The 13,478-nt window shown below is 48.8% G+C and overlaps 1 protein-coding gene across 1 annotated transcript; it reads right to left on the bottom strand.

Moving 5' to 3' along the window:
- Positions 1–13: 13 nt before the first annotated feature.
- On the bottom strand, positions 14–13,264 carry LOC118573196 (Holliday junction recognition protein). Its single transcript, XM_036173380.1, has 8 exons — positions 13,083–13,264; positions 12,923–12,989; positions 10,888–10,943; positions 8,540–8,630; positions 6,968–7,029; positions 5,217–5,309; positions 3,442–3,514; positions 14–2,166 (listed from the first exon to the last, which is right to left on the bottom strand). The coding sequence occupies exons 1-8, from the start codon at positions 13,176–13,178 to the stop codon at positions 635–637; spliced, it is 2,070 nt and encodes a 689-aa protein (XP_036029273.1). The 5' UTR covers positions 13,179–13,264; the 3' UTR covers positions 14–634.
- Positions 13,265–13,478: the final 214 nt, after the last annotated feature.

Consider the following 13,478-nt stretch of genomic DNA (forward strand, 5'->3'; position numbering starts at 1 on the left):
AAAAACTCTCGGCATTTGGGAAGCAGAGGCAGGAGGATCAGGAACTCAAGGCCATCAGGAATATACAGTGAGGCCAAGGTCAGTCCTTACTATGTAAGAACCTGTCTCAAAAACCAAATGAAACAAAAATTCCTCCAAAAAGAAAAAAATCCAGAGCTCCAAAGATCAAGCCAAGGGTTTTGTGTTAAGGCCTAATCCATGGACTTACCCATGTTTACACTATGTCCTCTTGAAGCAGGGGTGGGTGCCGAGGCAGAAGTATGGACGGACGGTGAAGATGTGGGGGAGAGGGGAGTAGAGACAAGGCAAATAACTAAAATTAAGACTAAGAATACCATTAAGAATCCTGAATATGATCTGGAGAAGCAATAATGGCTGAGCTTGGCTGGGTAGCCAGGGAAGCCCAAGGCATGACTAACATTCCACATGAAAGGACAGAGGTGATGGTGTGATGCAGGGCGGGGCGGGTGGCAGGACAGAGACTGGGTGGCTACAGGGGGCTGCAGTGGTAGACTGCTTAGCAAGTGTGACACCCTGAGTCCCCTCTCCAACAAGAGAAACAGAAGTGTCTGCCATAGTGTCTTGTCCCTCAGCAGCTATTTGATGCACATAAACCCACCAGAGAGAAACGCAGTCAGGACACTTGGGGTCGGCCTGCTTTTCTGCCCAGAGCATGGCTTTGGGTTTCTGAGGAATCCTGAGACTCAGCCTGGTGTGCACACATGGCAGGGTATGACAACTTGCGCCTCTTTGTTGGGAACTGAGGGTCTCTCACAATAGTGCTAGTAGTCCATGCAGACATGTGTGCCTCAACTGGAATTGAGTCCTGTGGGCTTATGTTCCAGCCAGGAGATGTTAACAATTTGGGGGAACTCTGGAATCGAGAGTCTGGATTTAATTTTCTCAAGTCTTCTGTCTGACTAGGAACAGCTTTCACTGGAGGTACTGGAACGTGAGAGGTCACCTTCACCCGCTGAGGTGACATCAGGCAATACTTCTGATAAAGCCTGTCGAATTCTTTTTTAATCTCATCATAGCGATTCCTCCCACAACCCCGAGGGCCTATCCATGGTGCTGAAATTGCTATACTGGGTGATACTGCCTTTCTGATTGGTCCAGAATTATGTCCTTGAAGAAAAAGGCTAGACATCTGTTGAGATTGGCCTGGGCTTTGTGAGGCGCTGTCTTCTGACAGTGATGGAGTGGGATCACTCCTTGGGAGACATCTACTGGCTTTGACAGACATTTCACTCAGGTCTTCAAAAGCCTCACTTGATCTCTTTGCCTTTCCTCTGTTGAAAGGTAAACTCAGCCTGTGGGTTTTTATGCCCTGAGGACTGCCTGGGCTTCTAGAACCACCTCTGTACACACCTACAGCCCAGGACTCTGTGGGGCCAGCCAGGCGAAGTTGTTTCCCAGGAGACAGGCAACATTCCTGATGAAGTTTGTCAAACTTCACTCCAATTTCCCTATAGCACTTCTCTGCTTGACTCGGAGGCATCCTTGGCCTGGGAAGTACTTTAACAGGTGAAATTAGCCAATGCAATGCCTTCACTCTGTTTTCTCGTTCAAGATAGTACATCTTGTTTAAGTCTAAATACTTCTGAGGTGTCACCTGAAGCTCCTTCCAAGCTGGACTGAATTTATGGACTTGGAGTTTGCTTCCTTCAAGAGAATCCCTTTCCAGTTTTAAGTTTGTCTTGTGGGGAGCAATGTGCAATACATTCTTGCAGTCTCTTAATATTCTGGTCTCTTTCCCTGGCTCTGAGCAGGGCCCCTTCTTGGAGCTCCTCCGGAAGGGCTTGCTCCTGTGACAGAATGTCCTATTCATGTGCACCCCACTCTTACGTGGGAGCCTCCTCTTGAGGTTCCAGTTACAGCTGATGTAGGTCTTGGTGGAGATTATGCATGATGGCTTTAAGCTCAGCAGCCTACTCATTGAATGCATCATGCCTTCATATAAATCGCTGACTGTCACATTGCAAATGTCATCCTCAAGGGACTGGGTGCTTAAGCCGTTGCTGCTGGTCCCTAGTAAAGAGCTGTCATTTCTAGGTATAATGGCCATGTCAGCTGGGCAAGGGTATGAGGGAGCCGAGTCTCTGGAGGACGAAGCTGACACTTCAGGGATGCCAAAGCTCTCTGCAGAGGTACTATCCTGGCATCCTAGGAGAAAACCAGATGAAGTCAGGCTAAACCAGGGCTCCGCTCATCCATACTTAGAGAGGGCCAGGGAGCTCAAAAGGGAATCACAATCATGATGGTTTAAAACGGCACAGACAAAATAAAACCCCAGAAATGTGAAGGACAGACTCTTCTTGGGAGACTTTATTTTAGCAACTAAAATTAGATTTCGACTTTCCACCCCTGCTTTGCAAAAGGAGTCTTCTCCCCTCACACTGTTTAGATCGCTGTCAGCTAAAAATTCAAAACAATACACATGGATAAAAAACTTTACAAATAATTACAAAGGGAAATTCTACAAACACAAACATTCAATAAAAAAAGCCAACAAAGGAGACTGGAGAGATGACTTAGTGATTAAGAGCACTTGCTGCTCTTCCAGAGGATCAGGGTTCGGTTCCCAGCACCCACAGTGGGCAACGGACAAATGCCTATAACTCCAGCTCTGGGGGAATCTGATACCCCTTTCTGGCCTCTGTGGTCTGTGGCAGCACACACACTCGCTCGGAACAAAAGCCAGTCAGTAACCCCAAACTCCTGACCTCTGTAAGGATGGCTGAGAAGACATGTTCCTGTGCATGGTGCAGCTTTGAGTTCCTATTTACACGACTATTTCATGGATTTCAAAAAGTAAAATCAAACCTACCGAAACAGGAAACGCCCAGATGGAGCACTCAAGACAGGTGACCTCATGGAAAACAACCAAGATGGCCACTCAAGAAGCTGCTAATGCAGTGGGTGCTACCTGAGTGGGTCTACCGTGCAAAGGACAAAAATGGCCACAAAGGACACTGTGGCTCAACTGGTAAAATTATATCAGCCAAAGAGAAGTTTCCAGCACATTCTAAACTCTCTACAGTCATGGAGAGTCACCTGGCTCTTGGAAAGCACATGTGAAGCATTTAGGGGTGCAATAAATGTGAGCCAAAAAAAATATATACTGCTTGTATTCCTACACGTGTGCCAGGAAGGGTCAGTGAAGGAACAGTGACACACAAGATGGCTGGCCACTGGCCACTCCTGTGCTGCTAGACTCAAAGTGTTCAACTCAAGGGCAAAGATCTATATAGCAACTGGTATCATGACCACAGAGGGAAAAGCAAATGTCCAGGACAGCCTGGGCTACAGTGAGGCTACACTGAAGTAGTTTATATTGTTCTAGGACATGCATACGTCACTAACCGTTTATGATGCTGAGACACACACCCACACTGAACACCCCCAAGACTCCCAGTAAAATTACTCCCTCATACTCACTGGGGGCTGGTGTGACAGGTGAGGAAGGCACCCAAGTCATGAGTGTGTCTTTTGTGTCTCTCTTCTCTGCGTTCTGAAATGAGAGCCAATGATCATCAGAGTTTTAGATGTTAAGACCTTGGGTTTATGCCACTGGGTTCTCCCTAAAAATACACTGTCCTTGGATGATGTCAAAACAAGCAAACAGCCAGATGGTGGTGGTGCACGTCTTTAATCCCAGCACTCAGGAAGCAGAGACAGGCAAATCTCTGAGTTTGAGGCCAGCCTGGTCTACAGCGTGAGTTCCAGGACAGGCACCAAAACTACACAGAGAAACCCTGTCTCGAAAAAACAAAACAAAAAACAAACAAACAAAAAACCCTGAGCGTGCATTGTAACATGACAGTAGCTGGTGGTCAGTCTTCAGCAGGGAGGGTGGCCCAAAACCTCTGAGAACTCTGTCCACAGTGGCACAGCCACCTTTCGGGCAGCTATTTCCTGCCCAGCCATCAGTGGCTCTTGTCTACCACTACACTTGGGTGGTGGTTTGAAAAGAAAATGGCCCCCAAAAGAAGTGACATTACTAGGGCTTTGAGGGTTCATGCATCCTCAAGCCATGCCCAGTGAGACACTACTTCCTGTTGCCTGTATATCCACATGTAGCAGCCCTTTCTCCAGCACCATGCCCACCTGCATGCCACCATGATCCTCATTATGATGACAATGGACCAAACTTCTGAAACTCTAAGCTGCTACCTCAATTAAATGTTTTCCTTTCTAAGAGTGGCCGTGGTCATGGTGTCTCTTCACAGCAATAGAAACCCTAACTAAGACAACTTGGGTTAGTCAGAATTTCCAGAGGCCATGAATATGGTGGGCAGAGGTCAGAGAAACTCAGGACTAATTCTAACCCTTTCCTCCGGTCACACAACATCCAGGATGGCGCCTGCTCTGCTGGTGACAGGCCTTCCTAGGCCAGTGACTGAGGGGTCCTCAAACAGGCTTCCCTGGCCACCAGCACAGAAAGAAATAGTGACTCCAGGGGAACTTGCAGCTGTCAGGCAGGGGAGGCAGTGCTTGTTAATTAACATCACTCCTTAGGCATCTGGCATCAGGGCATTAGGACATTCTTTGTTTTATGAAAGATGCTGACAGAACTTGGGAAGCCAGAGGTGACATCTCCAAACACCAGCTTTCCTAGTTAGCATTAGCTATCAACCTGACACAGCCTAGAATCACCCGAGTAACAGTCTTTATCCGGTAGTTTGTGGGCATGTCTGTGAGGGACTGTCTTGATTACTCACTGACGAAGGAGGGCCCAGCCCACTATGGGTGGCACCATCCCGTGGTAGGTGGTCCTGGGCTGAGAAAGCAATGCAGTCAAGTACAGGGCTCCTGTGCTAGGACAAAGGCCTGCAGCCTTCCCTCTGCCCCCTCCTCACTTCCTCAGACCAAGTACAGCAGGCTGGGAACGGAACGAGACCTTACCAGGGAAGGGGGTGGTTGCTGTTTCCTCAACTACGCCGCTGGAGCTGCTCTTGGAGTCTGTGGCCTGTCTGGAGCAGAGCCATCCCCAGGGCAGTGGACAAGTCATACCCCCACCCACATGGCTCCCTGAGTTACCCCGATGCTGCCTAGGCCCCTGAGGTGTTCACTGAAGAAGAGAAAAAGTCTCACAGCATGTGACAAGTGTGGACTCCCTTCACAGGCTCCGAGGACAGTACATGGAATCCTGACCACTGCACCCCAACCTGCCTTTAATGTATGGCCAAGTCTTACCAGCAAACACAGGTTACCTTAAAGTACTCTGCATCTTGAAGCAGGATATCTACTTGGCCCAAGTACTTCCTTCTTAAATCATTTTTCCAAGGGCTTCCAGTCACTGTAGGCTGATCAGAAAGAGAAGTCAGAACACTCAGTCAGAATGCCAGATACCTCCAGCCTCGTGAATTCGGGAACAATCTGAAAGCTCATGAAGGCTTGAATATTTAAAGGAAGTTATTCAAAGGTACGCTTCCACATTCACTGGTACAAAGTGGTATGGCCTCTTAGAACTTCCTGACCCAGTGTGTGACTACAGGGAATTTATCAGGAATCAGAGAGAATAAAATGACAAAAAGCACACAGGTCTGAAGATGTCGATAATGGTGTTACGAGAAAGAAAGTGGGGAGGTTGGAGACAATCTGATTACAGAAAAGAGCCCTGGCTCTCCCGCTCGCTCTCCAGACATTGGAAGGATTCACCTCCCCCGCCCTTTCTGACACCCAGTGCCACAAGGCCCGGAAAGTGCTCTAATAATTAAGCTCTGTGAGAGCTGTCAGTTCCACCAACCAACCAGGGAGATGAGACTCAGAGGGTACAAGGAGGCAGGTCACTCCCACCCTGGGACACCAAGGGAAACTGTGATGATATATCACGTACCCTAATAAAATTTGCCTGAAGATCAGAGAAAAGAACAAGCCATTAGACGAAACATAGGGGCCAAACAGTGGTGGCACACACCCTAAATCTTAGCACTCGGGAGGCAGAGATCCGTCTGGATCTCTGCGAGTTCAAAGCCACCCTGGACTACAAGAGATTGACTCAGTCTAAGAATGAAACAGAGCCAGGCAGTGGTGGCACATGCCTTTAATCCCAGTACTTGGGAGTCACAGGACTTTAATCCCATCACTTGAGATCTCATGCCTTTTTTGGGAAGCACACACTCCTTTAGTCCCAGCACTAGGAAGGAAGTGATAAGGAGGAGGGTAGAGAAAGGCATATAAGGCTGAGGAGTCCCAGAGGTGAGAGGTGGCTGTGGCTTGTTCCTTTGTCTCTCTGACCTTTCAGCATTTACCCTAATATCTGGCTCCAGGGTTTTTTTTTTTGGATTTTCAAGACAGGATTTCTATGTGTAGTTTTGGTGCCTGTCCTGGATCTCGCTCTGTAGACTGGGTTTTTAATAAAAAGACTTATTAGAAATTCGTGTTACAGGAAACAAGACACAAAAGCACTCAGTTCTTAGGTTAGTAACCTTGTGACCATCTATCAATCTATTTATCTGTCTGTCTATCTATCCACCCACTCACCTATCATCTAACTATTTAAGACAGGGTTTCTCTGTGTAACAGCCCTAGCTAGCTGCCCTGGAACTCACTTTGTAGACCAGACTGGCCTCGAACTCAGATAACTGCCTGTCTCTGCCTCTCAAGTGCTAGGATGAAAGGCGTGTGCCACCATCACCCAGCTGACCATACAGATTTTTAAACAATAACCTGGAAACACTTCCTCATGTTACTGCCTGAGGGCAAGGCTGGCTGGCAACCACACTCGCAACATCTAGTGGTCCGTTAAGGATAATGGCATGTAGCAAACACCTTCCTGAGTTAAGTCTGCTCAGCCAACAGTGCAAGTCAGCAAAGCACAGGCCCCGGAGAAGGAAGAGCCTGGGTCTCTGGATCTGAAGAAGGTGGCACCAGAGCCTTGGGGGACAGCTAGAAATGAGGGATGTGCTCTGGGAGCTGCAGCTGTACCCGAGGCCCCGCTGTCACTAGATGCTTCTCTTACCGTCAAGGTGCAAGCCAGATCCTCTTCTTCTACACTTGTACCTGCACTGCTGCTTTCTGAATCTAGAGGTAGGGAAGATTTTAGCACATGAAGCATCTTACAGGCATGTACCCCACATCTCAAGTATCACCTCAGACACGTCTACAGTAAAGATTCCTGTTGGCTTAAGAAGGTTTCCCTGGGGTGGGGGAGATGGCTTAAGGATTAAGAAGAATGTGGCAAGAGCCTTTAATCCCAGCACTCGGGAGGCAGGGGCTGGTAGATCTCTGTGAGTTCAAAGCCAGCCTGGTCTACAGAGCAAGCTCCAGAACAATCAAAGCTACACAAAGGAACTCTGTCTCGAAAAACAAAACCAAACCAATCAAATAAACAAACAAAAAACCGCAAAAAGCAAAAAGAATGCTCACTGCTCTTCCAGAGGATGCGAGTTCAGTTCACAGCACTCATATTGGTCAGCAGACAACTACATGTAAGCCTAGCTGATGCCTCATACACATAATTTAAACAAAATAAATCTTAAGAAAAAGAATGTTCCTCTTGTGCCACTGATTGCTAGTAGTCCAGAGCCCCTGTACAAGAAGACCAACTTGGTAATGGGAGCAGCAGATTCTCCAATTCAGTTACCTTCGATCTGAAACACTCTGACACTCGCCCAGCAGACGGAACTCCAGGGACAATGGGAGCCTCCATCTGCTGCCCAACAGTCAGGGGCTAGGCCACTGGACAGTGAAATGTGGCTAGTCAGGCTGAGGGACAGAGCTTTCACTTACAATTCACTGAAACGTACATAGGGTGCTCATGGCCCCAATACCCAAGGAACCATTTTGAGTAGCTTCAAGTAGTGGGGGAAGCCACAGAACTAAGTGTCCGTGGAGTTAAGATCTGGATTAGGAACCCCAGCAAGCAGCATCACTACCTTTTCCCTGCTTTCACTTGGAAAAAAGTCTGCCACCCCCTCCCCTGCCTCCTCACTATGTAGCCTTGGCTGGCCTGGAACTCCCTTTGTAGATCTAGCCAGCTGCAAACTCACAAGAATTCCATTTGCCTTTGCCTTACAAGTGCTTGGATTAAAGTGCACCACACTGGGCTCCAGACTAAGGTTCTAGAGTGAACCAGAATAATCCAGAAGGAACTAGGTGAGGAATATCTGGGCAACGGGAAACTCAAGGTGGCCAGTGGGAACATCTTTCTGTAATTTGGCTGCAAGGGGATTGACTGGAGGGAGCTGGGGACACAGGACAAGCACAGCCTGGGAGCCTTGTGGAAGGGAAGGAAGCCGAGTCAGGAAAGACTGGCTACAGAGGTGAGGCTGCAGATACTGGCTGCAGAGGTAAGGAATGGGTAGGGGTCCTTTCTATAGAAGCCAGTGCTCACAACAACATCATTAAGGGCAAATCCTGAGACCTACTACTAAATGCTGACACTAGTGGGCAGGAGATGGCTTCCCATCTTCCAAGGACCTAGGAGGACAAGAAATCTACCCAGAACATCAACAGCCAAAACCTCATCTGTGAACTGCTGTAAGGGAGACAGCTGGCCTCGTCCCAGCCTTTCTAACAAAGCGACACTTACCGGCTCCCAGGACTTGTGTGCAGGGCTGTAAATGCTCACTGCCATCTGGACTCTGCCTATGTAATCTGGCAATCATCTTCCTGGAAGGGTCCTTGGGGTATAAAAATCAAGAAATACAAGCTTGATTAAGTAACAACACATTTCTAGCCACTGTATATCAATACATTCACAATCCTAGCGGGACACACCAGGGAACAGGAAGCTTTGCAATTATCTTCCGGTATGTGCTTAAAGCGGGGCCTCAAGACTCCCAGAAACAGTGGGGAATTCCAGCAGTCAAGGAGAGAATGCAGCAGTGCTCAGGAACCCAGGGGTCAAGCTGGGATCTACATTACTGTAGTGTCTACCGCCATGGGGCTGCTGTGGTTCTTGCTGGGTGGAGCCACTGAGCACTGTCAAATGGTCACGCCCCCAGGAGGCCACCTCTGCTTTCTAAGACCTGTGCTCAGCAGGCTCCACTAAGAAGGCACCACATGCTTATTAGTAAAGTGCCAGTACTCAACACAGAAGGCTGCTTACAGGACTTTAGAAGCCAGCATGGTGAGTGATGTTCTTTCAGGTGCCTAGCTAGCTCTATAGGCCTAGGGAACCTGAGGTGGCCAAAATCAAAACCAAACTAAGTGACTTCTACCTCCAAGGACTTAACTGCAAGCCAAGACCTCAGAGTTTTCAGCTTAGATTTTTATGGCTTCCAGTGACTGAAGGGCAGAACTTCTGACACTCAGGGAAGCAGCCAGTCCTCAGCACCGGTAATGCTTGTTTGGTACCTACAAAGAGAGCCTGGAACAAACCAGTGCAGGGCAATTGGGGGGGGCGGGGGGTCAGTCCATCCTAACTTCCTGCCTCCCAATCCTCAGCAGGGCAATCTTGGAACCAGCATAAACACTTGGTCTTGGGGAGAGATCTCCAATAATAAGGCCCAGTAACACCGTGGGGGTCTCCAGTTGGAACTACAGACTATGCATGCTCACTTTCTTAGTCCTAGGAAAAGCTCTAGCAATTCTAGACCCCAGGCAGAGGGCCCCCTACATTTTAAACAAAAACCTTAAATAATTAATTTTTGCTACTGGCTACTGGCATACGACGAGCCCTGCTGACAGGTGTGTCGCTGGGTGTGTGATGTAAAGACAGTACGCTCTGTGGCCCCCAATGACAATGACAAAGGACCAGGACAGGGTGCTCCGAGGACCATGCAACGGGCTTCATAAATCAAGCTATGGAATATATCACATGGGTTCACTTCCTCCCCTCTGGTGGCTTCCCTTACAACAGAGCTAAGTAACAATAGTCAACACATGACTGGCACATCCCAGAGAACGTACGTCTTTACAGACAAGCACGCGGACCGATTCTTCACAACAGAGGAAGGTGCAGGGGCCAAGTGCCTTGTAACCGATCAGCAGTTTAAAAAAAAAAGACAACTCTGGAACATGGCTGTAATCCTAGCGCTCCAGGAGGCCAGAGTCTGAGGCCAGTCTGGGCTACAATGTGAGACTGTCTCAAAAGACCAAAAAGGCAGTTAGATTACAAACTAGCTGGTAGACAAGGGTCCCCTTGTTGATGACTTGGAAAGGGGTATGAGGCGCAGTTAGATAGGAACTAAAATGAGAGCAGGGATTACACAGCACAGCAGTCAGCTAACCCAAGGGTTCTAGACCCCCTCTAGCTCTAACAATTGACCAAGGAAGCTTAGTTTCAGAACTGCTGTCAATGCTGTGAACCCTAATCTTGATGCTGCATTCTGGGCAACAGGTTTCCCCAGGAACCATGGTTGCCCAAGACTCAATTAGACCAGAGAGCCTTACACTTATTACCACAGCGAAGGCCACACGCAGTCTCTCACAGCAGGAAAGAAAACTATTGATGCCATCCAGGAAGCCAGGATCAGGTCACTAGCTGTAAAGCCTTGGTACCAGGAGACCCTCCTTCTAGAGACAGAGAAAGGCAGAAGGATGCGTGATTCTACACTCTATCTCTTCCTCATCTTTCTGCTTCCTGGTTTCAGAGGAGGAAAGGGGTGTTGTTTTTTTCTCAAAGGAAACGAGATTTGGTCTTTTTTGTAAGGACTCAACAAAGGCGCTCCTTGCTGGCCTAGTACATAGTCTGGAGGTCCCAAGCTGGTCCAGCATCTGCTGTGAGGGCCCTATGGACTATGATGGAGAAAATGTAGCATGCAAGAGCCAGGCAATGGAAGAAATGCGTCTCAGTGACTCTTCAAGCAGAGGGGAAAGGCAGAGAAGGAGGAGATCAAAAGCCCCAAGGTGGTCTCAGGGCTCACCCACGCTGGCATTTTGTCACACCAACGCACCACAGCAAAGCAGTAAGGCAGTCAACTTGATGGTATTTACCTGAGTTTGTTCCCTGTTTCTTTCCTTTATCAGCTTTCCTCCCCAAACTCTCAAGCCTTAAAAAATGAAGAAGACAATTGAAGTAACCCAAAATGTTCAGTTTCTGCTCAAAAGACATCAACAGAAAGCCAAGCTGAATGGCACGAAGGCACACATTAAAAGCAATCTGGGGCCAGACGTGGAGGCGCACACCTTTAATCCCAGCATGTGGACGGCAGAGGCAGGCGGATCTCCGAGTTTGACACCAGCCTGGGCTACAGAGTGAATTCCAGGACAGGCGTCAAAGCTACACAGAGAAACCCTGTCTCGAAAAACAAACAAAAAAGCAATCTGGGTTTTGACAGTGCTGGACAAACTTCACTAATGACTATTTCTCCTACTCAGAAGGCAGCAGCTTACCCAATTTCACCACTAGCCTGAAAGGCCAAAGACAGCTCATGTTCCAAATACATACTGCTCTTAAGATGAATATTTACTGGGGAGGGGGCACATACATCATACATTTACAGAGCAAGCTTTCTTGTTTTTGGTTTTTCGAGACAGGGTTTCTCTGCGTAGCCCTGGCTGGCTGCTCAGGAACTTGCTCTGTAGACTGGGCTGGCCTTGAACTGAGTGCTGGAATTAAAGTGTGGGCCACTACCACCTGCCTAGAGCAAGCATTTTTATAGGGCAATGTTTGCACCTCATCCTGGGAGTGCAATTCCTTCCTAGGGCAATCTAGCAGTATAATACAGAGAGCTCTGGAGTTCAAGTGCACCAGCCCTGTCACTCACTGACTAGCAGAATGCAATATACTCAGTTCTTCTAAATCTCCCACTTAGAAAGAATAGTGGGTTTTGAGATGGTTGTATTATAACAGAAGCAGAAAAAAATTTACACAGCACCCTCTATGCGCCAGATTTTACCAAGGAGACATCATTTAGTACCCACCACCCATCTGCATGTAACTCCTACACCCTCCAAGAAGCCCACCGGACAGAGACTTGCCACACTCACTGCAGAGACAGGCATGCAAAAGGAAGAGGAAGTTCGGATGACCGCTAGCCCAGGCTCTCGGCTCACATAACAGAGCAGACATGTGAATTCTGGGAGGTGCTGACCACTGTACAACACTGTCTTTCCAGAACACAGCCATGCTTAAGTATATGCGCTCAAGAGTCAAAGCAAGGTTCTGCTCCTGCTCTGGCTGAGCGGGACCCCTCTGTGGGAATCTGCATTTAACAATGGCTTCTAAAAAGGGCTTTCACTGTAGGGTTGAAACTGAACTCTACAAAACTCAGACGTGCAGGCACAGGTGAACCGTCAGGCGAATGATCCAGTCCCTGCTGCCTCTACCACAACCACTGTCTTTAATCAGAAGTTCATATTACTATATTGCATAGAGGGGGTCTGGAGCAGCTTAGGAAAGGCCATGCCAAAAACTCTCTCAGAATAGGTAACAGGATGAGGGATTCGTGGCATGAATCTAAGCTATGAGACTGCTAGGACACAGAGCTATTCACTAACAACAGCAGCCCTTAGGAGTCTGTGTGCTGGCCAGTTCCCAGAGAGGGCCATTAGAAGCCAAGATGGTCTCAAACTCTCCAGACACTTCACTGTTTTTTTTTTTTTCATGTAACTGACATCAGGTTTTCACCAACAAAATGAGTGTTATTCAAGATAAATGGACTGTCCAAAACAGATGGGGCTGCGTTACACAGCACAGTCCACGAGGGCCGAGCAGTCGTGGGTGCTTGACAGGCACTCTGGTGACTGTTAACACACCCACATGCAGTACCCATAGTGGTCAATATCCTTTTTATTTTACGGAGACACTGTACTGCTAGGCAATTAGCTCGGGCTTCCGCACCAGGCATTAAAAAAAAAAAAAAAAATCAGGCTGCATGTGCGTCTCAGGCATTCCCTTTAGAGAAAGGACTTGGAAATCAGCAACTGACCGTTGCAAGGTTCCTATGAGTGAGGGGAACAATTGCTGCATTGCAAATTCTAGACCCCACTCTTTTAGCACACTGCCAAGAGGAGGAGGGTTCCGCACCTTGGGGCGTCTCGTAGGTCAGCGTGGCCATCTGCACCAGCGGGTCGTCCTCAAACGGCTGGTTGTACTGCGGGGGAAGGAGAGCCAGCCGGTCAGACCCCAGAGCGCTGCATCCCCTCCCGCCTCGCCCGTTCCTCCTCCCGCGGCCAGCCCAGCCCACCTTCGCTATGAGCCGCTGCATGAGCGTCTGGAAACGGCTACGACTTCTCTTGAGATCCTGCAGCAGCCGGAGATGGGACAAGCCCTCAGCATCCATGGCGCAGGCCGCTCTCTGCCGGGACTCAGCACCGTTAAAGCCCACGCACAGATCAAATGTGCCGCCCGCCGCGCTGATAGGGCCTTTCAAAAGTATTTACGCAACCGATCCTGCCTGAGTTTCCGGCCGCCTCTCCCAGGGAGCGCTTCCGGCGGAAACGAAGGAGGGAGGGCAGCCCGAGCGGGCGGAACATGCGCACTGCTTCCCCACGGTGCACGCCTGCGCCCTCTAGAGGCGTCTGGACCAGTTGCCTGGGTGTCCCCGCTCGGTGGCGGAGGCGGTCCTTGTCCTTGTGAGTCT

Source organism: Onychomys torridus, chromosome 23 (assembly GCF_903995425.1).
Source record: "Onychomys torridus chromosome 23, mOncTor1.1, whole genome shotgun sequence".
In the NCBI taxonomy this organism is placed as follows: Eukaryota; Metazoa; Chordata; class Mammalia; order Rodentia; family Cricetidae; genus Onychomys; species Onychomys torridus.

Bases quoted from the DNA above. Each gene is read 5' to 3' on its own strand.
- LOC118573196 (XM_036173380.1), bottom strand. From the start codon at position 13,178: ATGGATGCTGAGGGCTTGTCCCATCTCCGGCTGCTGCAGGATCTCAAG. The intron at 12,990-13,082 runs GTGGGCTGGGCT...CTTCCCCCGCAG, and splicing joins TGCAGCGGCTCATAGCGAAG to TACAACCAGCCGTTTGAGGA. The intron at 8,631-10,887 runs GTAAATACCATC...TTATACCCCAAG, and splicing joins GAAACAGGGAACAAACTCAG to GACCCTTCCAGGAAGATGAT.